Consider the following 23,971-nt stretch of genomic DNA (forward strand, 5'->3'; position numbering starts at 1 on the left):
CCATGGAATGTACAATACCAAGAGTAAACTCTAATGTAAACTATGGACTTTGGGTGATAATGGATCGATGTTTGATCATAACAAATGTTATCACTCAGATGAGGATGTCAATACGGAGGTTGTGCATGTGTGAGGAAGGGGTACATGGGAACTCTCTGTACTTTCCACTCCATTTTGCTGTGAACCCCAAATCGCTCTAAAAATAAAGTTTACTAATTAAAAAATATATATACTAGAAAGATCAATAATTCTGGAGAATAAAAGCCTCCCACAAAATTTGTCTCACTATTCATAAAAAATATGCATATGTGTAAGTCTGTAACCTTCCTTTCTCAAAAAATAGATGCTTCATATATCAGGCTTCTGTACATAATTTATAACGTGTATATAAACATTAATTTATATTTACCTCAATCATTTATCTCTGCTCAAGTACATATTAATCAGTTACCATTATTAATTCAATGGAAGAAAAGAAATAATATGATGAACAGGATCACAAAGAGTTATAAATCAGAGATGAACGTGAAGAGAAAGCATGCTAAGACAACAAAGAGAAAAGTAGGCTTTGAAGTGATGAAGAAAAGGGTGAAAAATGCACTGGGGTTCTGCATAAAGTGTGATTCAATTTAGATTTATATCCTGATTTATTTAAAGCAAGTGGGTGATAAAATGTTATAATTATGTTGGCAGAATGTTATCACATGTTCCTTTAAATAGTATATTCAGTTTAAACCCACAAACAAGACACAAAAATCAGGCTGAACTGGAAAGCTACATGCTTTCCACAGTGTAATCAAGGGCCAAATTTGCACCTCAGAAAATTATTGTACCCAAGAGGCAAAAAACATCATATGTGAACAAAGGAGAAAACATCCACAAAGTGTAGGTACTAAGCTATGTATGACAAACAACAAAATTACACACATGGATGAATTCATGGATCATCACAGTCCAACCTGTTTGCATTGGCTTGTTTAGACACCGCCTTCAATCTTTTCAAAGTTTTTCTAATATCATCAGCATCAGGGAAATGGTGATGACCTGCAGCCCCATAAGGAAATCCTGGACGAACTCCAGGCAGAATTCCTCTGTAGATAAATATGCACAGTGACTTTCATTACTATCTCAGAAGCAAAGCATAAGCAACTTCTGCAGAACATAGCCATACCTTTCTGGAAGACCTCGACCATATATTTCTCTTTTCCATTTAGCTTCATTATCTTCTGCTCTTTGTTGCTGCATTTGGTCAAAAATGGCATGGTAATGTTCATACTGTCCTCGAGAAGAAAAAGATGATGGAGCTATAGTCCCTCCACTGCCAAGAAAAGGAGCCTAGGGATTAAACAAAGAGCTCTCACATGTTTATCTTATAAGGCCTAACAGGCCTGTACTAGTCTCAAAAGACAAAGTAAATTTCAATGCTTGACTTTTTTAAAAAAGTAATTACTTAATATGAACATACTAACAAACATAAAGCCTAAAGCAAAATGTTTTCCTATTGTAGCTATTAACAACCAAAAAGCAGTATACTTTGTAATTGATAATAAAGCATAATGTGACAAACAAAAACAGCAAAATGACACTAATTTCATGTAAATATGGAAAAATCTGGTCTTAATTAACAGGTTTTGAAACAAGCTTCCAATATACATTTCATGTAACTCTGTTACGTTCTTTATGTATAGCTTATGAGAGCCTCCTTTTATATAACACTCAGAATTATATTTAACAAAAACATCTGCATATGGCTTTTAATATACCCCAAATCCTTAAATTCACCAAGCAGATATGAAGGTATAAACATTATTAAAACATGTTCTATATGTATATAAAAGAGGCAAAAAGTCGTATCTATCTTTAGTTTCCAAGTAAGTTGGGAAAAATAGCACACAACTAATAAAACATTCAATTCTATGGTAAACAAGTGACAATAGAGAGATTCCAAAGTAGTAAGTACTGAGCAAATTCACAAAATAGTAAAAAAAAAAAAAAAAAAAAAAAAAAAAAAACACAACCAAAAAACAGTAAAATCCTTATTTAGAAAAAAACCCTTGGGGAAAGATATTGTTTAATCTGGTCTTGATAGCAATGTAAGGAGAGTAAATATGAGCCAAGGCATTAAAGTAAAAATAATCAATGTATGTATATATTTAGGTATGGAAGGTGGAAGAGGAAGGAACTATGATGACAAATAGAAGGAAGGCAAAGTATTAAGCACTAAGTCTGGCTATAAAAGCTTGGTATAGCTAAATGCTAAATGCTATCTGCCCTGGGTGTTTGTGTTCAAATAATAAATGACAATAGAAAGGATTTATAAAGTTTCTAGCAGCAGTAGTATACCAACAGAGTTTTAAAGGTCAGTAAGTCAATATTATGCATGGTAAGCAGAAATAAGAAAGTAAGGCAGAGGCATTAATTAGAAGGATGTTGCTGCCCTGACACCAAGCCAAGAAGCCTAGAAGTAAAGAAAGGCAATCAATGAAAAAGTAAATGCTGAAGGAAGTTTGGATTCTTTGCAGGAATGACAAAGGATAAAGGCAAAGACTTAAAGACTCAACCACAGAGACATAAGAACTCAACCACATGGAAAACTCATAGTAAAAAATAGAGATGTCAGAAAAGGATAAGAGTAAAAGTAAATAAAAACTGCATAATGCTACAGAAGTCACGGTGAAAGAATTTTATTAAGAAGAAATCAATAACCTCAAATGCAAAGGTCAACTTATTTTAACTTTTCTTATCTGAGAATAAGACCACCAGATATGACTAAGGCTGAGTGGAAGCCTTTAAAAAAACCATTTTCTGAGTGTGTGAAGTAACGAGAACAGAAGCCACAATAATGAAAGTAAAAAAGGGAAAACTTCCAGGTGATAACATCTTAAGGAAAATGCCTGGTTAAAAAAAGAAACAAAGGCCAGGCATGGTGGCACATGCCTGTAATCCCAGCACTTTGGGAGGCTGAGGTGGGCGGATCGCTTGAGCTCAGGAGTTCGAGACTAGCCTGGGCAACTTGGTGAAACTACACCCCTGCAAATACAAAAAATTAGCCAGGGGCAGTGGCATGTGTCTGTAGTCCCAGCTACTCAGGAGGCTGAGATGGGAAGATCGCTTGAGCTCAGGAGGTCAAGGCTACAGTGAGTCATGATCCCACCACTGCACTCTAGCTTGGGTGACAGAATGAGATCCTGTCTCAAAAAATAAGTAAATAAATAAAATAATAATAAAAGAAACAAAGAAAAATGTCAGAATCCAATAAAAGAAACTTCAGGGTAACCCAATAAGACAAAGTTTGTCTTAATATCTTGTAAGCTACATACTATTTTATAAGCAAGCATTATTTTAAAAAAATCAATACAAGATAAATATAGATAATTGATTAAAGATGTTCAAATAACAAGTGATGAAAATTGCTAGAACAGGGAACTCCATCAAGGTGGTCTTTACATACATCCTCAAAATGTACATCTGAAGTCAAGAATCAGAATTCTGTTATAGGGTGGTCATATTTCCTATGAAACTGGTTACTCTTCGAATTTAGCCCAATGCTAATATCATCTTAACTTGAATGAGTGCTCCGTTTCTCTTTAGCAAAAACAAAAGTATGTAAACATCTCAGAAGATGCTCATACTCAAAATAATGTTGAAAATACTATATTAGAATACTGATGAAATGTGTTTGAGACATAATTTATGTACAATAAAAATTTACCAATTGTAAGCACAGGTTGAATTCTGACAAATGTAGACACTCACATAACCAATACCACAATCAAAAGCATATCCATTACCCCAGAAAGTTCCCCTGTGTTCCTTTGCATTAAATGCTCCCACTGTCAGCAACCACTGATCTGCTTTCCATCACTACAGGTTGGATTTGCCTTTCCTGTTATGTCATGTAAATAAAATCATAAATATGTACTCTTTTATCTGGTTTCTTTCACTCACAGGTTTTTAAGATTGATCCATGGTGTTGCATGTATAAACAAGCTATTCTTTTTACTACCAAATGGTATTCCAAGATATTTTCAAACAAGAGATACACCTCTTCCATATTATAATCACCATATAACCATAAATGTGGAATATATAATTTTTCTAAAAACACATTCATAAAAGACACATTAAAAATGGATAAAACAAAGAAGGTCCAGATTTTGCAGATACTAAATAATCAAAAACATTTACATTGGATATTTATACTATGAATAATAATGCCTCTTATTTAGAAGTATGTAATAATAGTATTAATTTTGAAATACTTCCTTAAGTTTTAGTTTTATCTTTCTTTGGGGAATCTCCTTAATTTGATTCATATTATATTGAGCCTCCAGGTCCTTATCAACTATGTAGAAATAAAACAGCCTAACAAGTTAAAATATTTCAAACTTAATGAGGAATAAATATAGAAACTAACATAGACTTTCCTTTAAATCATGGAAAATAAATTGTTTTATTAATCTTCAATGAAAGCATTACAGAAGTTTATAAAGTGACGCAGAAATCTATTCAGTACACAGTATGTAACTTGAAAATTGTCTGAGTTATTAAACATTAATAAAACTGATTAATACTGTATTAGACATCATAGGAAAAAGCACTTTATTACACAAAAGGGAGAAGAATAAATCATCAAAACTTCAATGCTAATCATGGACTTGATAAAAAAATGCTTGAGAAGATCTGAAGGCGTACAAGTTGGTAAGCTTTCTCTTTCTAATCAGGTAAGATGTGAGGTTAGTTATTTTAGAATGGACCAGATTCTAAGTCATTCCTGATCATTCAGGATGTAATAAGTTCTATTTAAAGGTAAGATAAAATTATACTACTAAAAACACTGTATAATCTATATTAATACAAATTTGGAAAAAGTTACTCTTAATGAATTATTACTACGATATGCAGAACTTCTGCATCTCAAGAGACTGAAAAACAAATCTATAAATCCAGGGCAGAATGTATATGTCTAGATAAAACAAACTTTTATTCAAATTATAACTTTTGGGGAAAAAAACAAGAATTATAATCGATCCAATTTGACAAGTATCTATTGTACATCTAAATATCAAGATTAATGGGTGTACATGAATGAAACTTATAGTTTGAAGATGTATTGACTTAGGCCGGGCATGGTGACTCACGCCTGTAATCCCAGCACTTTGGGAGGCCGAGGCAGGCAGGTCACCTGAGGTCGGGAGTTCGAGACCAGCCTGACCAACATGGAGAAACCCCGTCTCTACTAAAAATACAAAATTAGCTGGGCGTGGTGGTGCACGCCTGTAATCCCAGCTACTCCGGAGGCTGAGGCAGGAGAATCGCTTGAACCCGGGAGGCAGAGGTTGCGGTGAGCCGAGATCGTGCCATTGCACTCCAGCCTGGGTAACAAGAGCGAAACTCCATCTCAAAAAAAAAAAAAAAAAAGATGTATTGACTTACAGTTTATTCAATGATACAAATTAGTGCATTCATCTTCTATTGCTGTATAACAAATTATCACAAATTTAGCAGCTTAAAACAATATCTATTTATAATCTCAGTTCCCCTGGCTCAGGAATCTGGGTGCATTTAGCTGGGTCCCCTCCTCAGGATCTCACCAGGCAGAAATCAAGGTGTCAGCCAGGGTTACAATTCTCACCTGAGACTCGGGATCTCTTCCAACTTAACTGGTTCTTGGCAGAATTAATTTCCTTGTGACTGTAATGACTAGGACCACAATTTTCTTGCTAGTTGTCCATCAGAGACCACTACTTGTAGAGGTCATCTCTACTGTTTTGCCACATGAATGTTTACTATCTTCCAGGTGAGCAGAATTATATCTCTCTAATTTCTTTTCCCCTTCCAGTCAGCTATGAAGGAGTCTTATATGTTAATGTAACCCTGGGAGGAACCATCCCATCATCACCACTTGCCATATAACATAACCTAATCAAGTGAGCTGCTATACTATAGTATTTACAGGTACCACTTATACTCAAGGGAATGGAATAATACAAGGTGTGTATACCGCAGTCGAGAATCATGGAGACCATCTTAGAATTCTACCAACTACAAATAGAGATATGTGTAGGATGCTGTATGAACAAAAGAGGAAGTGTAAGATTCAGACTGGCAGAACAAAGAAATGAAAGGGAAATTACTATAGAAGCCCTTGCCAGACAGGTTCCAGGCACTGTTCTCGGAAAAAAACTTTTTTTTTTTTAAATCAAGAAACCAAAGCTCAGAAAAGTTCAGTAATGTGCCCAAGGTTAAACAGCGTGGATCTACCCAGAAGGAATGTTTGGATTAACTCATCTATGTAACTGGTTATTTAGCTAAATGGATGGAGGTGGGGGGTGAGGGTGAGGAGGGATGGAGAGTGCTATTAAGTAAAAGGAAATACAAGTGCAAAGACAAAGAGATTTGGCAGACTACATACAGTAATGAAACTACAAATATGGTCTTCATTTCAGCATGAATAGAGCATACAGTATGTGGTAGGGAATGGATGGTGATGAAGTTGGAGAGACAACAGGGATCAGATTAAGAAGCGTCTTCTGAGAACTTAATCTTCAAGGCTACATGAAATTACAGAACAATTTTAGGCTGCAGTGTCACGAATTGTATATAATTTTTTAAAACTCCTCTGACAGGAATAATGTTATCATAGTCTTCACAAAAAACTTTTAAAGCAATTTTGAGTATAGTCACATAACAGCAATACAAGTTACATATCAGATACATGCAGGAAAGCTCAGTATTCATAATAAATGTTGAAGAATTCTAGGTAAAAATTAATTATACACTAAAGAAAGAAAATCCCAGGTACATGCATTTTAAAGAACAAGGTGGAACTGGAGGGAAAAATGGTAGTATAACCATATTGGTATAAAATGCCTACCTTTACTTCACCACTTCCACCAGCACTTAGCACATTTCTCCATCCTTGTTCCCTGGCCCTATTTATTCTTTCCAACTTTGGGGAAAAGAAATAAACAAAACACCATTTCAAGTATTTAATATAAAATACACATAATACATTTAGCAATAAACTGAAAATCATTGTATTCCTTAAGAAAAAAGTATATTTAATAGATTATCCTCTTACCCTTTCCTTTTCTTGCCTTTTCATTTGTTCAGCCTTCATTAAACTAATAATCTGTAACAATTTTAAAGACAAGCTTCTTACAACTCTTGAACCTATTATCACTTACAACTTGCCAAAGGTAGAAAAACAAGAGCAAAAAACTACCTGATCCTTTTGTTTCTTTTCTTTTTCAATAAATTCCAGCCTTCTCTTTCTTGCTGCTTCCTTAAATAAAAAAAAGAACATGTTAATCAATAATAATTCCTGTTTTTTCTAGTTTCATCAGGAAAGTTAGTACACCAATGGCAGAGGTATGTTCAATGAGGTTTTTTTTTTTAAAAAAAAAGAAGTTATAGGTATTTGTTTGAAAGAAATAAAGAAAGGTTTGGAGGCTTTAGAGTAAGATTTTGTTTCTTTTTTAAAATTATGTTTGCAAAGCTTTAAAATAACCAGACAGATGTCTCTATACCTCAGACATTTTCCTCCTTTCTTCTCCAGTATTCACTCTCTTCTCTGGAGTTTGATGGGCCTGGACAAAAAGTAAAACTACAAATTAAATAAAGATTTTGAGGCACTTATTTGAAAATCCCAAATTTACAGAAATTTAAAATAAGAAAAAGGTAAAGTCAATACTTCCATAACTCTCTTCCAAATTACATTATGTTTAAAAAAAAAACTCGTAGTCTTTGATATGCTGTTAAACAAAGAGAAACATTAGGTTCAAAGAAACTGTGGAAAAGGGTCCTTCCCCAATCATCAACTGAACAGTTTTGTGTTCAGATACGGATGTTTAAGTTTTCCAATATTATCATAGAATATCATGTGAAAAGCCCAATGATGGAGATAATTTTTTTAAAAAAATTAGTGACATAATATATATTCAGTATATAAAATTCAAACAAGATTAAAAATTTATGGTCTATTTTGCTCTCCACCTCCAGAGGTAACGGTAACCACTGTTAATATTTTCATTAGTGTCCTTTAGAGATTATTTTTGTACTTAGATATATATACAGTTCAACTATATACATACAATAATTTTAGCTATGCTTTTTACATACATGTAATATTAATATGTTAATAAAATGACTTTAATTTTTAAAATTTCAACAGCTTTAGGGGTACAAGTGGTTTTTGGTTACATGGATGAAATGCATAATGGTATATATTAGATATTTACATTTCTTCTTTTATATACTGTTTACCTAACTTTGGGGTTGTTAATGGACTCATACTATATATTCTTTTGTATCTTGCTTTTGCTCAACACTGTTTTCAAGGTTCGTTCATGTTATTTATATCTGCATATGTTTTCTTCATGGATATATAGCATTCTATTAATTTTGATTCCTTTCTTTCACAATTATCTTATACTTTACTCATTAGGTCTATTCTAAAGTATTTGGGGGCGGGGCTGGTGTGGTAGCTCACACCTGTAATCCTAGCACTCTGGGAGGCCAAGACAGGAGGACTGCTTGAGCCTAGGAGTTTGAGACCAGCCTGGATAACAGAGTGAGTCCCCATCTCTACAAAAAATTTTTAAAAATTAGCCAGGCATGTGGCCCGCATCTGTTGTCCCAGCCTCAGGAGGCTGAGGTGGAAGGATCTCTTGAGCCCAGGAGGTAGAGGCTACCGTGAGCCATGATCCCATCACTATACTCTAGCCTGACAAAGAGCGAGATCCTGTCTCAAAAAAAAATAAAAATAAAAAAATCAACTATCTGGGGGATTTGTGGGTATTTCTTTCCATTTATTTTCTCATCATTCATTTTTTACATGTTGCCCTTCCATCAGGCCACTTTATTTAATTTATTAATAGTTTAATGCTGCTTCACCAAGATTTTCTAGGTAGGTAATCATATCAAATGTAAATATGATATGTCTATGTTTTCTCTCCTCTTCCAATATTTACATTTCTTTCTTTTTAATTGCTCTAGCTAGAACCTCTGGCATAATTAAATGACGGCAATGACAGCAAATCCCTCTGTCTTGTTCCTGACTTTAATGATAATGCTTCCAATGTTTCATCATTATGTATAAAGCCTGCCATAGGTTTCAGGTGTGTATACATACTGTATTAGAACTTACCTTCTGTTTCTTGAATCAAACTTTTAAAAACAAAAGTTAGCGTTAAGTTTCACCGAATTCTCAGCATCTACTGAGATGATTTTTATATGGTTTTCTTCTCTAATCTGCTAATGCAGTAAAATTACAGTAATTGGTTTTCTACTGTTGAAACGTCCCTGTATTGCTGTAATAAATCCTATTTGATAATTATTATATTATTTTTTGATAAACTGCCTGATTTCCCCTTTTTAAGTCCTTTTCTTTTTTCCAGGATTTCTGCATATGTTCTTACAAGTGATCTACAGTTTTGTTTTACCCTGTGTTAACTACACAATTTTGTAATCAAGGTTAAGCCTAATGTATGACCAATTTTTCAAACAATTCTAAATACAATTCTATATACCAAAAAAGATAAAAATTTATAGAAAAGTTTAAGTTATTCTATCATGTACCAGTGTTTACATTTTTCAGCCACCTTAAAAAAAATGATTTAAAAAGCATACTGTACAATTCTTCACCTAAACTGGATTTCAATACAAACGAAAGCAGACATTACTTAAAAAAATTACTTGGGAAAAATATTTTGATGGTCATTTACATTATTAGTAAAATAATCCAGCATTTGATTATATCACTAAAAGTTGTCTCTACTAACAATTCCATTTTAACAGCAGGTGTATTTTAACATAAGTCATTGGTATAAAATTAGTTTTCTACATTATCCTTTGCTTCAGTTTTCTAAATTATGTAGAATGACTATAACAGATAGGCACTAAAATTCTAACCCTGAAAAGCAAATTCAAAATATTACAAAATAAACATGACCCTCACATCATTTTTGAAATAAATGTCTCACAATATATTAAAAAATTAGAAAGGCATACAAAAATTTACTTTCACTGAAAACAATTCAAAAGGATAACGTTTCTGCTTTAGAAAGCAATGGTATAATTTAAACTGCAAATTTCTTTCTAATGAAACACAACTATTTTACTTTAATGAATATATTATTGAGTATGAGCCCAGGAAAATGCTGGTATTTAAAATATGCAATACCAGCCAATGGGTTAATAAACTTATAAATGATAATAATGAGTCTTTTGTAATGTGCTTTGGCATTTTAATTAAATGATCATAAACCAATTTTATTGGTATGTTTTAACTCAAGGCTATAGCAACAATGTGATAAGCGGTACTAAATCTCACACCTGATTCCACTCTTATGACTAACTAAAGAATGCATTTACTCTCTGACAAAATAACCCAAGCAGTGGGTTCTCAGAACTATCCCACACCCTCACTGTATTATTAGTTCCTAACTCCTAACCTCTAATTTTGGCTAGTTATTTCAATTCAACTCTTATTTAAGCTAACCATTTACGTTACCACTTTACCTCAGAAAAGACATTAGAGTTGATGAGATAAAAACAATACTGAAATATTTAAAGAACATTAGCTTTCAAACTTTTTCTAAAGGCGACCCACAATAAGAAATATATTTCCCATCTGGACTCAGGAAGATATACACACACCCCTAAGTTTCATAAAATACCTTCACTATGTATAGCAGACCCTGCTACTTTCTATCACTTGAAACAAACAAACAAACAAAAAATTCCCTGCTCTTTGCCCACTAGAATGTTTTTGCCACCACTAATGGATAGCAACCCCTTGTTTTAAAATAATTATGAGAGATCTCTAGGGGCACTATTGTTGAAGAACAAGAAATAAAACTAGTAGATAATGCTCCTCACAGTATCATTACAAAAACACAGTTAACATTTCAAGGTATGTTCTATGTATACAGAATTTAAACAGTGGGGAACGTTACCCAGAAGCTTTGTAAAAATACATATTCCTTCCATACAAATGAATATTTGGCAACAAAAAGAAAATGAAGTACTGATACATGCTACAACATAGATGAACTGTGAAAACATTATGCTGAGTTAAAGAAGCCAGTCACAAAAGACCACATACTATATGATTCCATTTATATAAAATGTTCAGATTAAGCAAATCTGTATAGAGACAGAAAGTAGATTAGAGGCTGCCTAGGGCTGTGGGGTTGGGGGAAGAATGGGGAGTGGCTGCTAATGGAAAAAGGATTTCCCTTGGGGTGATAAAAATGTTCTAAAATTCATTGTGCAGAACGTTATGCAACTCTATAAATACATTAAACCATTTAATTGAAAACTTTTAATGGGTGAATTACGTATAGTATGTGAACTGTATCTCAATAAAGCTATTTTTTTAGAAATACATATCCCAAGAGTTACTAAATCATAATCTTTGGACACAGAGCCCTACATTCTATATTTTGACATGCTGCACAGGTTAACTTTAGTAGCCAGTCTAGCACCATTCTCAAAATTTGTGAACTACACCACCAAACAATAAAGCAATTTAAAAACATGAATACAGCAACTTAATATAAATAACTGGATTATATATATATATATATATATAACACAATAGTGTGGAATAAGAAGAGAATGTTTACATATTCATATACTCTTGGGTAAGTTACATAAAGGTCAAGATTGTATTCATCTTCTAATGGTCCATATTGCCTTACATATAAGATATTCAAATATTTATGAAATGAAAATACTAAGCTGTTCCTCTAAGATCACACAGGTATTTTCAGAACACTATTTCTATAGTGAAGAGAATAATACGAAACACAAAACAGCCACACTGAGAGAACTGTTTGTGTTCTTTTTAAAAATCACAGCCGAAGTACTGAAGTATAACATAATATATTCAAGGAGCTCCCTCTGGTGGCTTAATGGCCACTCCTTTGCTTTAACAGAGCCTTTAAAAAAAACCTATGACTGTTACAGGAACTGGGGCAAAGAAAAGTCTTATGATACATGAATATTTTGTGGACAGGTTGAATAATAACAACTTAATGCACATTAGCTTAAATTTGTGCAATTAAAACATGACAGTATCTTAAGTGGTTAAAGCTTTCCTTTTTCAGGCTTGAAGTTAAAAATTCTAACGAGCCACTGTGAATTTCAACCTAAAAGATGCTTTAATTTCCAGGGGGAAAAGAAGTCTTTCAAAAAAATGAGATAAAAAAATCAAGGGAAAGGCCGTGTGTGGTGGCTCACGCCTGTAATCTCAGCACTTTGGGAGGCCGAGGTGGGTGAATCACTTGAGCCCAGGAGTTTGACAACCGCTTGAACAACATGGCAAGACCCCGTCTCTACAAAAATTACAAAAAATAGCTGGGTGTGGTAGTATGCACATGTAGTCCCAGCTACTTGGGAGGCTGAGGTGATTGCTTGAGCCTGGGAGGTGGAGGCTGTAGTAAGCCAAGATTGCACCACTGCACTATGGCTTGCAGGTCCTGTCTCAAAAAAAAAAGAAAAAAAAAAAATCAAGGGAAAAACCTATTTTTACAATCATGCAAAAATCATATTTAAAATACTTCAGAAATCTGGGGTTTATTTTCTTTTAATTCTTTTGTTAGAAGATTTGAAAAACTTTCCACACAATTGATTGCCGTTTCTTTTTTTTCCTACTTACTTTTTCTTTTCTTCAAATGTTGCTTTTCTTTCATTGTGGTAAAATACATAAAACAAAATGTATCATTTTAACCATTTTTAAGTGTGCAGTTCTGTGGCATTAAATACTTTCACCCTGTTGTTCACAGAAACTTAGTTTTAAGTGAAAAAAAATTTTTTTTTTTTTGAGACAGAGTCTTGCTCTGTCACCCGGGCTGGAGTGTAATGGCACGATCTCTGCTCACCGCAATTTCCACCTCCCGGGTTCAAGTGATTCTTCTGCCTCAGTCTCACAAGTAGCTGGATTACCAGCACATGTCACCATGCCTGGCTAATTTTTGTGTTTTTACTAGAGACGGGGTTTTGCCATGTTGGTTAGGCAGGTCTCCTGACCTCAAGTGATCCACCCGCCTCGGCCTCCCAAAGTGCTGGGATTACAGGCATGAGGCACTGCGCCCAGCCAGTGAAATGTTTTTAAAATAAGCTATATAATACTTCAAGGGCTGATTATTATTTAGTTCTCAATGGTCTAGCTCAGACCATACTTGTCTGCCTGATGAAGTTTGAGGGAAACGACTCTGCCTGAAATTCAAAACATTTATAACTACCATCTGAATCATTTGCCTATGATTCAGAATATTTGATAGTAGAGACATTATTCAGAATATTATTAACTGAAATCTGAAAATTCCAAAGCATGCTGTTTTTATATACTGAATATTAATTGAAAATAAGGAAAACATTAAGAAAACCAACACATTACTTGATTCTATCAGCCATATGAAGAAACAGATTATACACATGGCTACAATCCTACCCAAACACTAGGGACTTTCTATGATATCATTTATCCAGATTCACCAACAGTTCTGATCTCTCCATTCAGTCAGGCTGATACATGGCCAAGAGATAAGACAACTCGCTTCTACAAGTCCACTCGAGCGTGTATTCCTTACAGACATAAGGACATAAAGATACAAACACCCCCAACTTCCCATCTCTCTCTACCCCCACAATGGTAGTTTTATTCCCTGGGAAGACAGAGAACTCCATGTATATATATATTCCAAACATTAAAATGGATTACATTTGTAAACCATTTAGAATAAATAAGCATCTTAAAAACGGTCCATGAAATAAATTTATTTTGAATTCATATTTCACTGAACTCTATTAGAAAACATAAAACATACTTCCAAAGAAATTTTGATCCAGGCCACATTTTTTTAAAAAAGGACATTTATAAGAATCCAACCAACCTGACTGATTTCATAATATATGAAATACAATACAGCCACCGATAATCACAAGTAAAAATATACAGAAAGTATATATAACACTAAGTAAAAACACCAGAACACAAAATTATCTATAAACTTTCTGAGCTATATTAAAAATACGGGCAATATACATTTGAATATAAATAGGAAGGCCCGCTGGACGTGGTGGCTCACGTCTGTAATCCTAGCACTTTGGGAGGCTGAGGCGGGTGGATCACTTGAGGTCAGGAGTTCGAGGCCAGCCTGGCCAACATGGTGAAACCCCATCTCTACTAAAAATACAAAAAAATTAGCCGGGCATGGTGGCATATGCCTGTAATCCCAGCTACTCGGGAGGCTGAGGCAGGAGAATTGCCTGAACCTGGGAGGCGGAGGTTGCAGTGAGCCGAGTTCACGCCATTGCACTCCAGCCTGGGGGACAAGAGCAAAACTCCATCTCAAAAAAAAAAAAAACAAACCCAAAAAACAAATAGGAAGGCCCACAACAAAATTAAAATTAAATGCGTATGTAAATACTGGGGATATGTTTTATGCTTTTATTATATAAAACTCTTAAAAGCACACTAAAAGTTATAGCAAGTTTATTAAAATACATACTTCACAGAAAAAAATTACAAAGTTATACTACTCAAATTACTTCAAAGAACCAAATAATTTCAATAGACACAAAGTCTCTATTTCAAGAATTAGATATGTATGTACAGAATCAATTTCAAATGTTCTAGAGCTTCCTTTTCATTACCTCAACCTGAAGTAGTTTTTTTACATTAAATTTTATTTTTAAAAATGGATACATAATAATTGTACATATTTATGGGATAGATGTGATATTCTGACACATGCATACAATGTGTAATGATCATATAAGAGTAACTGGGATATCCTCAGCAGCTACTTTTAAAGATTAAGAATAAAAGCTTAGGCTAGTTGCGGTGGCTCACACCTGTAATCCCAGAACTTTGGGAGGCCAAGGTAGGTGGATTACTTGAGGCCAGGAACTACTTGCCAGAAACTAGTGAACAACAACAAAAATCCCTACCCTCATGAATTTCTGCACTGTAATGGAGGAAACTGGTAATAAACTAATTGAAAATAGATTAGAAAGTGATAACATTGTGGAGAAAAACAAAGCAGAGTAAAGTAGACTAGAAACGTGGGAATGGTGTAAAGGGATGGTTATTACTTGATATAGTGTGATCAAGAAAGGCTCTATTCATAAAGCAAGTTTTGAGCACAGACCTCAAAGAAAAGACAGTAGCAAGTACAAACTCGTTTTTGCAGGTAAGTACTTGGCATGTTTAAGGACAGCAGGTTTGGCAAGGCTGCACTGGGACTAGCAAGGGAGGAGTAGCAAATGAGACTTGGAAAGGTAATGAGGCTGTCGGGGGCTTCGTAGACGGTTGTAAAGACTCTGGCTTGCTTTTTTTTTTTTTGAGACCAAGTCTCACTCTGTCTCCAGGCTGGAGGGCAGTAGCGCGATCTCAGCTCACTGCAACCTCTGCCTCTCAGGTTCAAGCAATTCTCCTGCCTCAGCCTCCTGAGTAGCTGGGATTACAGGCACACACCACCATGCCCAGCTAAATTTTTTTTTTTTTTGTATTTTTAGTAGAGAAGGGGTTTTATCATGTTGGCCATGATGGTCTCAATCTCTTGACATCGTGAGATCAAGGTCACAAGGCCCACCTCCCAAAGTGCTGAGATTACAGGCATGAGCCACTGGGTCCGGCCAACCATGGCTTTTACTGAGTGGGATTAAAAGACACTGAAAAGTTTCAAGCAGGAGAGTGTAACGATCTGACTTCCATCATAAAAGGAACATTTGGGCTGCTCACATGAGAACAGACTAAGAGGGTAAGTCTGAAAGCAGTTAGACTAATCAGGAGATTAATATTATAACCCTGGTGGAAAGTGAGGGTGGCTAGGACTAATATGGTGGTAAAAATAATCAGAAGTAGTCAGACCGTGAATATATTTTGAAGTCACGATTGACAGGATATGACGTAGAAAGAGTAGTCAATAATGACTCCGATATGGAAGATGAGAACAAATGGAAGGGCAGAGTTCCCATTTACTGAAATAAGTAAGATCAATTTGGAGAGAGAATGAAATCAAGAGTTCATTTTTATATATGGTAATTTTGAGATGTCTATTAGAAACACAGCTGGAGATGTTAAGACAGATATCAGTCTCAAGTTCAGGAAAGGAGTCCAAGGTGGAGATACAAATTTGAGAGTCAGCTTATAGATGTTATCCATTAGAAAGTTCATATGGATACAAAAAAGAAGATATCTGAGGCCTGAGACCTTGAGCACCTCAGCATTTAAAAGCCCTGGAGGTGAGGAGGACCTTGCAAAGGAGGCTGAGAAGCAGCAGTCAATGAGGTAGGAAGAAAACCAGAAGAATGTAATACCAGAGACTCAAATGAAGAAAATATTTCAAGAAGGAGGGGGCAATCAAGTGAGTCAAAAACTGAGGTCAAGGAAGAAGAAAAATGACCCATGGATTTAATAATATAGACGTCAGGAGCCATTTCACAACAGCTGTTTCGTAACAGCTGTGACAAAACCATGAGTGAAGTGGGTTCAAAATGAAATGAACTGGAGACAGTATAGACAATCTTTTGGGAAAGTTTTGTTGTTAAAGGGACCAGAAACATAGAGAGGTAGTTGGAAGGACATAAGGGAAAGTTCCTTTTTAAAAAGACTTAAGATATAGGATATTTGTTAGCTAACATGAATGATTCAGTAGAGAGAAAAAACTATAATGATGCAGGAGAGAGCGCAAAGTCCTTTAGCAGGCAAAAAAGAATCACAGTATGCAAATGGTTGAGGTGATCCTAACTGGCAACAGAAACAGGTCATCCAAAGTAAAAGGAAGAAAGGCAAAATATTTGCCAACAGGTAAGACTGACTAGCAGAAGTAATTGTGGGAAAGTTTTCTTCCAATTGCTTCTATTTTCTCAGTGAAGTAGGAAGAAAATATTGGTCCTTGTGAAAAGCAAAGAGAAGGTAAAAAATAATCACCTAGGAAGTAGAAGAGTAAATACATTGAGGAAATATAATAGGGTGACCAGAAGGTGCTAATTTGACATTGTTGGTTACATATTGAAAGTTAGACTAGTTACAATAGTCATATGCTTTCTCCAGCCATATTCCACTGACCAAGTTCAGGCACAAATGAAGTGGAGAGTTGGATTTCACAAAGTTAAGTTTTTTGGTTATTGGTAATAACGGAAGAGAGGGCAAGAGAGCTGACCATTCGGAAATTATTATAAATGAATATGGAATTTAAGCCAGGTAAGGAAAATAGAAATAAAGAGGGAGGAATAAAGGAAGCTATTAGGATTCATGGATCCAAATGGGACAGATGTTTTGCAGCCAGACTCCTAAAGAAGTAAGCCAGAAACACAGGAAGTGGTGATCAGGGAATGGGATGATTATAAATGAGGCTAAGAAAGAGTTGTTATTATTGATAATAAAAATTTTAATGGCATGGCAATAGGTGAGAGTTTTAAGTTAAAGTGGGAGACGAGATATTTGAAAGAGAATGATCAAGAAAATAAGCCAGGCGCAGTGGCTCATGCCTGTAATCCCAGCACTTTGGGTGGCCAAGGCAAGAGCATTGCTTGAGCCCAGGAGTTTGAGACAAGCCCGGCTAACATAGTGCAACGCCACCACTACAAAAAATAAAAAATTAGCTGAGTGTAGTGGCACTCGCCTGTGGTTCAGCTACTCAGGAAGCTGAGGAGGTGGATTGCTTGAGCTCAGGAAGTGGAGGCAGCAGTGAGCCATTATCACACTACTGTCCTCTAGCCTGGGCAACAGAGCAAGACTCTTTCTCAAAAAGAAAAGAAAAGAGAAAGAAAGAAAATTAAAACAAAAGGCCATGTTCTATAGGAAGTATCATCTTTTTTTTATCCTAAAACTGTAAAGAATTATGACAATGTTGGAAGGAGTGACAGTGAGTCAGGTGTTAAACTCTTCAAAAGACAAGGGTTGGCGGGGCATGGTGGCTCATGCCTGTGATCCCAGCACTTTGGGAGGCCAAGGCAGGCAGATCATGAGGTCAGGAGATCGAGACCATCCTGGATAACATGGTGAAACCCTGTCTCTAATAAAAATACAAAAACAAAATTAGCTGGGCGTGGTGGCGGGTGCCTGTAGTCCCATAGTCCCAGCTACTCGGGAGGCTGAGGTGGGAGACCCACGAGGCGGAGGTTGCAATGAGCTGAGATTGCGCCACTGCACTCCAGCCTGGGCGACAGGGAGACTCCACCTCAAAAGGAAAAAAAAAAAAAAAAAAAAGACAAGTGTCTACAGATGATCCTAACACAGAAGAGCAGTAGGTGATACAGTCCGGTAGCAAAAGCATCAAGGTAGAGGGATGAGGAGAATGGCAGGATCAGGCAGCAGGGAGAGTCTGGCAATGAGAAGCAAGGGAAACATTTCCTTCATCCTACCTCTAGACCCAATAATATTAAGGGATTAGAGAAAACAGCCAGCATGTAAGAGAGCTGAAGAACAGTGTGTTCAGGGACAAACCAGGTTTTCAAGCAAAAAAGGTGAAGACATCTTTAGAAGTTTAAAATACAGTGGATTTTGCCAAGAATGTACTATAAGAGAGTTTTCTGGAAGAGATTATAGGTTGATGCAAAAGTAATGGCAGATTTGCTTTCAATGACAAAAACCCCAATTACTTTTGCACCAACCTATAGAAAACTATGCAGGGGGTGGGGGCAGATCAGAGTATGACCAGAGTCTTACAGCAATGGGAGAGTCTAGGCAGTGAGGGAAAGCTGGAGTCCTAGGCTTCTTGTGGTGACTGAAGTAAAGAGAGATAAAACGAGAAGATGGAATTGGCCCACTTAGGTTTGAATACATCTTGTTAAAGATAGATAAAACCAGCAGGCCAGTTATCATATTGCCCCTCAGCTCCAAATCTACTCTTCATTGTCCAGCTTGTGATGCTAGAGCTGGACGTTGTAAACATTTCTTCTTTGATTGCTAACATAATATTAAGCTTTGTCAGTAAAACTGAGAGGGTCACTGCAAAGGAAGAAGCTTCTCTTCCTGATTAGTGTGTTTCCTTTCTTCCTGTTACTGCAGCAAGTGGGACAAACAGCAGCACTCACCCCTGTGGGCACCTTCCAGGAGTGTTTAGCCAGTGCCCCTACCAGCTTCCCTGTAAGTTTCAGCAGCACCTGCAAGAACAGCTTCCCACAGAGTTCCGCTGATGCCTCTGCCAGCATCCCAGCTAGAGCAGCACCAGACAAGTTCCACTGGCACCCCAGCAGGCTTCCCAGTGAGTTCAATGGCTCCTCAAGTGGCTTCCCAGTACATTCTACTGACACTCCAGGCAGTTTCGAAGGGAGTTTCGTCAGCTCCACAGTGGACACTTTCCTCTTTGCCAGCCCCAAACTGTGGGGCCATCGAGTGAGCTACTGCCATACCCTAACCAGTAAGGTCTGAATCTCAGCCTTCAGGATGGGGTTAGGGTTTCTTTAAAAATTTGTGTCTTCTTTGGGTACTATGCCTCAGCACTAGGAATAGCAGCTGCTTCCTGTATCTGCTATTACTGTATGCTTAAAAAAAAAAATTTTTTTTACAATCTCTCATTTTATTGTTTATTATAATTTTTCTAAATTTCTTTTCTTTTTTTTTTTTTTTTTTGAAACAGAATCTCATGGTCACCCAGGCTGTAGTGCAGTGGCGCACTCTTTGGCTCACTGCAACCTCCGCCTCCCCGGTTCAAGTGAGTCTCCCACCTCAGCCTCCTGAGTAGCTGGGACTACAGGTGTGTGCCACAACACCCGGCTAATTTTTGTATTTTTAGTAGAGACAGGGTTTCACCATGTTGGCCAGGCTGGTCTGGAACTCCTTACCTCAGGTGATCCACCCGCCTTGACCTCCCAAAGTGCTGGGATTACAGGCGTGAACCACCACACCTGACCTATGATAGATTTTAAACAAAGTGACTGATCATTCCTACTATATAAAGTTTATCTTACAGCAGTGTGTATACATACATATCTAAGGCTGTGTATATGTATACGTATATGTATGTAATCCAAAATGAGACAAGCTCCATATACCAAAGCATGCAGCTACTGACATAAAGAAAATGTCAAATTCCTGCAACTATCACTGTGTTCTTGGGCATGTCGCTTAAATTCTACAGGCCTTCATTTTTCATCTGAAATATGATAGAGTAGATTATATGATCACATTCCTTCCAGCTCTATGATTCTGTTTATCTGATTGTGAATTCTCAAATACCAAATATTTCCAGATTTTTATCAAGAATGTCATAGGTATTTATTTCATTTATGCACAAAAACAAACGGCTCTGCTTAGGTTGCTCAAAAGTTATTTCATTTATAATGTCACTTGCTTTTTATTGCACTAATTATATTATTTAATATATTTACTTAATGACTTTTTATGACTCCTGTAAGGCTTCTCAGTTTTAGAGGATTGGTAAAACACAGTAGGAGGACATTCCTTGGTAACTTAATAAAAGCAATCCTATAATATCAAGGTAACTGAATTGAGCTGCAATGAAATAAGGTTGAATTGAATTTGTTATTAACACATGGTATGTAACACGATCATACCTGTTGATGTTTTTGCAGTGGTTTCTTTTCGTGTAATTTTTTATCTCCATATTTCTTATATGCTAAAGGTATTCCATATTTAGCGGCAGGCTTTGTAATTTTCTGAGCAGGCATAACAGAAATAGAGTTTTGTCCTGAAGCTGGTCTTTTAGCTAGATGAAAAGATACAAAGAATTTTGTCTGCAGTTCTTTATATTAACTCTTTACTTTCAGAATTCTTCAAGATAGCACTGTTTAATTTTCATAATCATTGATAGTATTTGAAACTTTCTATCAAATATCTTAATTCATCCCTTATTATTTGCTAATGCCTTAACTATTTTACCTAAAGTCACTTTTTGACAGAAGCTAAAAGCCAAATTCCTCTAACATGTTGAAGTTTTTAATATTAAAAAAAAATCCCTAAAATTGACTGTGAGTGATGGTTGCACATATTGGTGAATATACTAAAAATAATTTAATCGTGAATATACTAAAAATAATTTAATTGTAGACACCAAATGTATAAACTGTATGGTATGTGAATTATGTATCAATAGAGCTGTTAAAAATAATTTTTTAAAAATTCACATTTTAGAAACTACTTTCAAAATCAGAAGATAATCAAGAGCCACTGTTAAGCATTAATTACATCAATATAAGCAACTTTTTTCCTTCATATAATGTCTGAATGGTATCTATACCTACAGACCTGTCAAAAAAGAAATATCTTAAAACAATCATTACCATTAAGGGTTCCACAAAATGGGTACCTTAAAGACTGCTGGCAGAAATATAAATTGGTTACACTTTCTGGAGAGCAATCTATATTAAGAATATTATTTATGAATTGATATTAAAGAAATAATCAGAGAAACTCCATGCACAAGAATAAACCCTGCAGTATTATGTATTTAACTCTTATTGAAGCCTAGATGAGGTTCAGTCTTAGAAGGGATAAGTTCAAGAAAAACACCCTAAGGTAATAAAAAGAAAATTCTACTATTTATTCACATCTCTGGAGGATATTAAAAGAAGTCAGAGTAGAGTTTACATAGACCCTTATTGAAACCCTCTTTCCCTCTCTTATTTTTAATATCTGCCAAGATACCCCTCTGCTCAAACTGCCCTAAAGCCTGAGCAGCAGCTTACTTTCTTCCACTTCCAGACTGCTCTCTAGCTCAGGATTTTATATTGTGCTAAATCAATTTAAATCAATCTCTTCCACAAGTGTTCTTACTTTTTAGGAGGGGAAAGGAGAAAAAAATTTAACTGGTAGTTCAAAATGAAATCCTACGACTAAACTCAGTTCTTCAAAAAAATATAATTGTAATAGAAAATGTTCATCATATAATAGTATAAATTAAAAGAAACAAAACTCCTAACAACGCATTCTCAATTTGTAGTTATTATGCATATATCATCACAGAAAAATATATCAAATATAACAGTGTGTGTTAAAATTGGGGTAATTTTTCTTTTAAAACATTTTTATAGTATCTATTTTTCATATAATTTAGTAAACTGTTTTAAAAATAAAAACAATATAAGCCATTTAGTCAGCATTTTAGAGATTCAGAAGTAACTTTTGTTAACAATATGGGATATACGATGTGACAGGGTAAGGTTTTCCAAACACATACTCCAACTACATCTTGACCCAGAAACCAGGAAGCATGAGAAAAAAAAGATTTCCCTTTGAGAGTTCAACTGTACAATCAAATTAGAACATACACATACACATATACACACACAGTCACAATACTGCAACCTGGCTAAACGTGTTAATAGAATCAAAGAAATACAGTGCATGTCAGAAAAGGGGCTAGAGGTGCAAAAGCATAAAAAATAAAGATTTCTAAGAAACAGATATGAACAGTCCCATCTACTTTCCAGAGAAAAGAAAGAATTACTTATCTGATTTTAGAGTATTTTTCAGGATCATTGACAAGGCTACCTATGGCATGAAGTTTAACATAGGGGACTGGAGGCCACAAAGTATTTATCAGTAATACTACTCCTATTAAGCATTTCATTCAACCAAATACTCTTATGACAAATTACTTTCTAATTCTCATATGGGTTTATCCATGTGGAAAGAACGTGCTGACACTGGGTATTTCCAGCTTTTGTGACAAAGAGCCTTTTGATTAAGACATAACTTCTACGAAGCTTGACTGCCCACTGCCCAGAGAAATCATGCCGATTCTTGGTCTCTTGTAAATTCTGTTTAAGTGAGTTGATTTCTCAGGGATTGGTGGTCTCTGCAATGAGAGGATGTCTAAGGGTCTTTAAGAAGGGTTAAATGCAGCTGGTGGCTCACGCGTGTCATCCCAGCACTTTGGGAGGCCAAGGCAGGCGGATCACGAGGTCAAGAGATTGAGACCATCCTGGCCAACAGGGTGAAACCCCGTCTCTACTAAAATACAAAAAATTAGCCAGGCGTGGTGGCGGGCGCCTGTATTCCCAGCCACTTGGGAGGCTGAGGCAGGGGAATCCCTTGAACCCGGGAGGCAGAGGTTACAGTGAGCTGAGATTGCACCACTGCACTCCAGCCTGGAGACAGAGCAAGACTCCACCTCAAAAAAAAAAAAAAAAAAAAAAGAAGGGCTAAATGCAGCTTGCCTTCCTGAGAACACACTGTCATACCACTTCTAGCTAAATGGGCTCATTTTTATGATACATATTTTTATTAATTTATCCAAACTCAAAATGGAGTAGTACAAATAATTACGTTTGAAAAACAATATATGCTTCACGTATTAAATAACTTCCATTGATTTTAGAAATCCATTCTGAAATCATTCTACTCAGGAAAAAAATAATTTCCCTCTCACATAGATACATCTAAATACATACACATAGTATATAACCACAATCTTACAACAATTCTAATACCACTGGCCACATTGTTGAAAAGAAAACCTATCTTTAAGAAAGTGCTTGACTTCACATTCACTTACTTAAAAAAATTCAGAATATGAAATATTTCTCAAAGAAAATATTTTACGACTGGGTGCGGTGGCTCACGCCTGTAATCTCAGTTCTCTGGGAGGCCGAGGCGGGTGGATCATCTGAGGTCAGGAGTTTGAGACCAGTCTGGCCAACATGGTGAAACCCCATCTCTATTTTTTAGTATTTTTACACAAAAAATTAGCTGGGCTTGGTGGTGGATGCCTGTAATCCCAGCTACTCAGAGGCTGAGGCAAGAGAATCACTTGAACCCGGGAAGAGGAGGTTGCAGTGAGCCGAGATTGCGCCACCGCGCTCCAGCCTGGGAAAGAGCGAAACTTCATCTCAAAAAAAAAAAAAAAAAGATAATATTTTATATAAAGATTTACACCAAAATTGGACATTTTATAATTCTATAACAACGTTCTCAAAATATCAGCTAGGCATTTGATAAAGATATAAGATTTCAGGCCAGATTTCATTTAAATAAAATGAACAATAA

The 23,971-nt window shown here is 35.8% G+C and overlaps 1 protein-coding gene across 20 annotated transcripts in view; it reads right to left on the reverse strand.

Moving 5' to 3' along the window:
* The window catches only part of NEK1 (NIMA related kinase 1), a 223,970-nt gene that overhangs the window by 166,761 nt on the left and 33,238 nt on the right, over window positions 1–23,971 (reverse strand). For 11 of the 20 annotated variants that reach the window (XM_054554703.2, XM_024245855.3, XM_063723723.1 and 8 more), the window contains 7 exons: window positions 20,539–20,690; window positions 7,533–7,592; window positions 7,229–7,288; window positions 7,085–7,135; window positions 6,878–6,952; window positions 1,172–1,335; window positions 960–1,091 (listed from right to left, as the gene is read on the reverse strand). In XM_054554703.2, the coding sequence (XP_054410678.1) occupies window positions 960–1,091; window positions 1,172–1,335; window positions 6,878–6,952; window positions 7,085–7,135; window positions 7,229–7,288; window positions 7,533–7,592; window positions 20,539–20,690 (694 nt within the window). Of the gene's footprint in view, window positions 1–927; window positions 1,092–1,171; window positions 1,336–4,422; window positions 6,555–6,877; window positions 6,953–7,084; window positions 7,136–7,228; window positions 7,289–7,532; window positions 7,593–20,538; window positions 20,691–23,971 lie in introns of those variants that run through there. The other 9 variants (XM_063723724.1, XM_024245861.3, XM_024245862.3 and 6 more) reach the window with 3 other exon arrangements.

Source organism: Pongo abelii, chromosome 3 (genome assembly GCF_028885655.2).
Source record: "Pongo abelii isolate AG06213 chromosome 3, NHGRI_mPonAbe1-v2.0_pri, whole genome shotgun sequence".
Lineage (NCBI taxonomy): Eukaryota > Metazoa > Chordata > Mammalia > Primates > Hominidae > Pongo > Pongo abelii.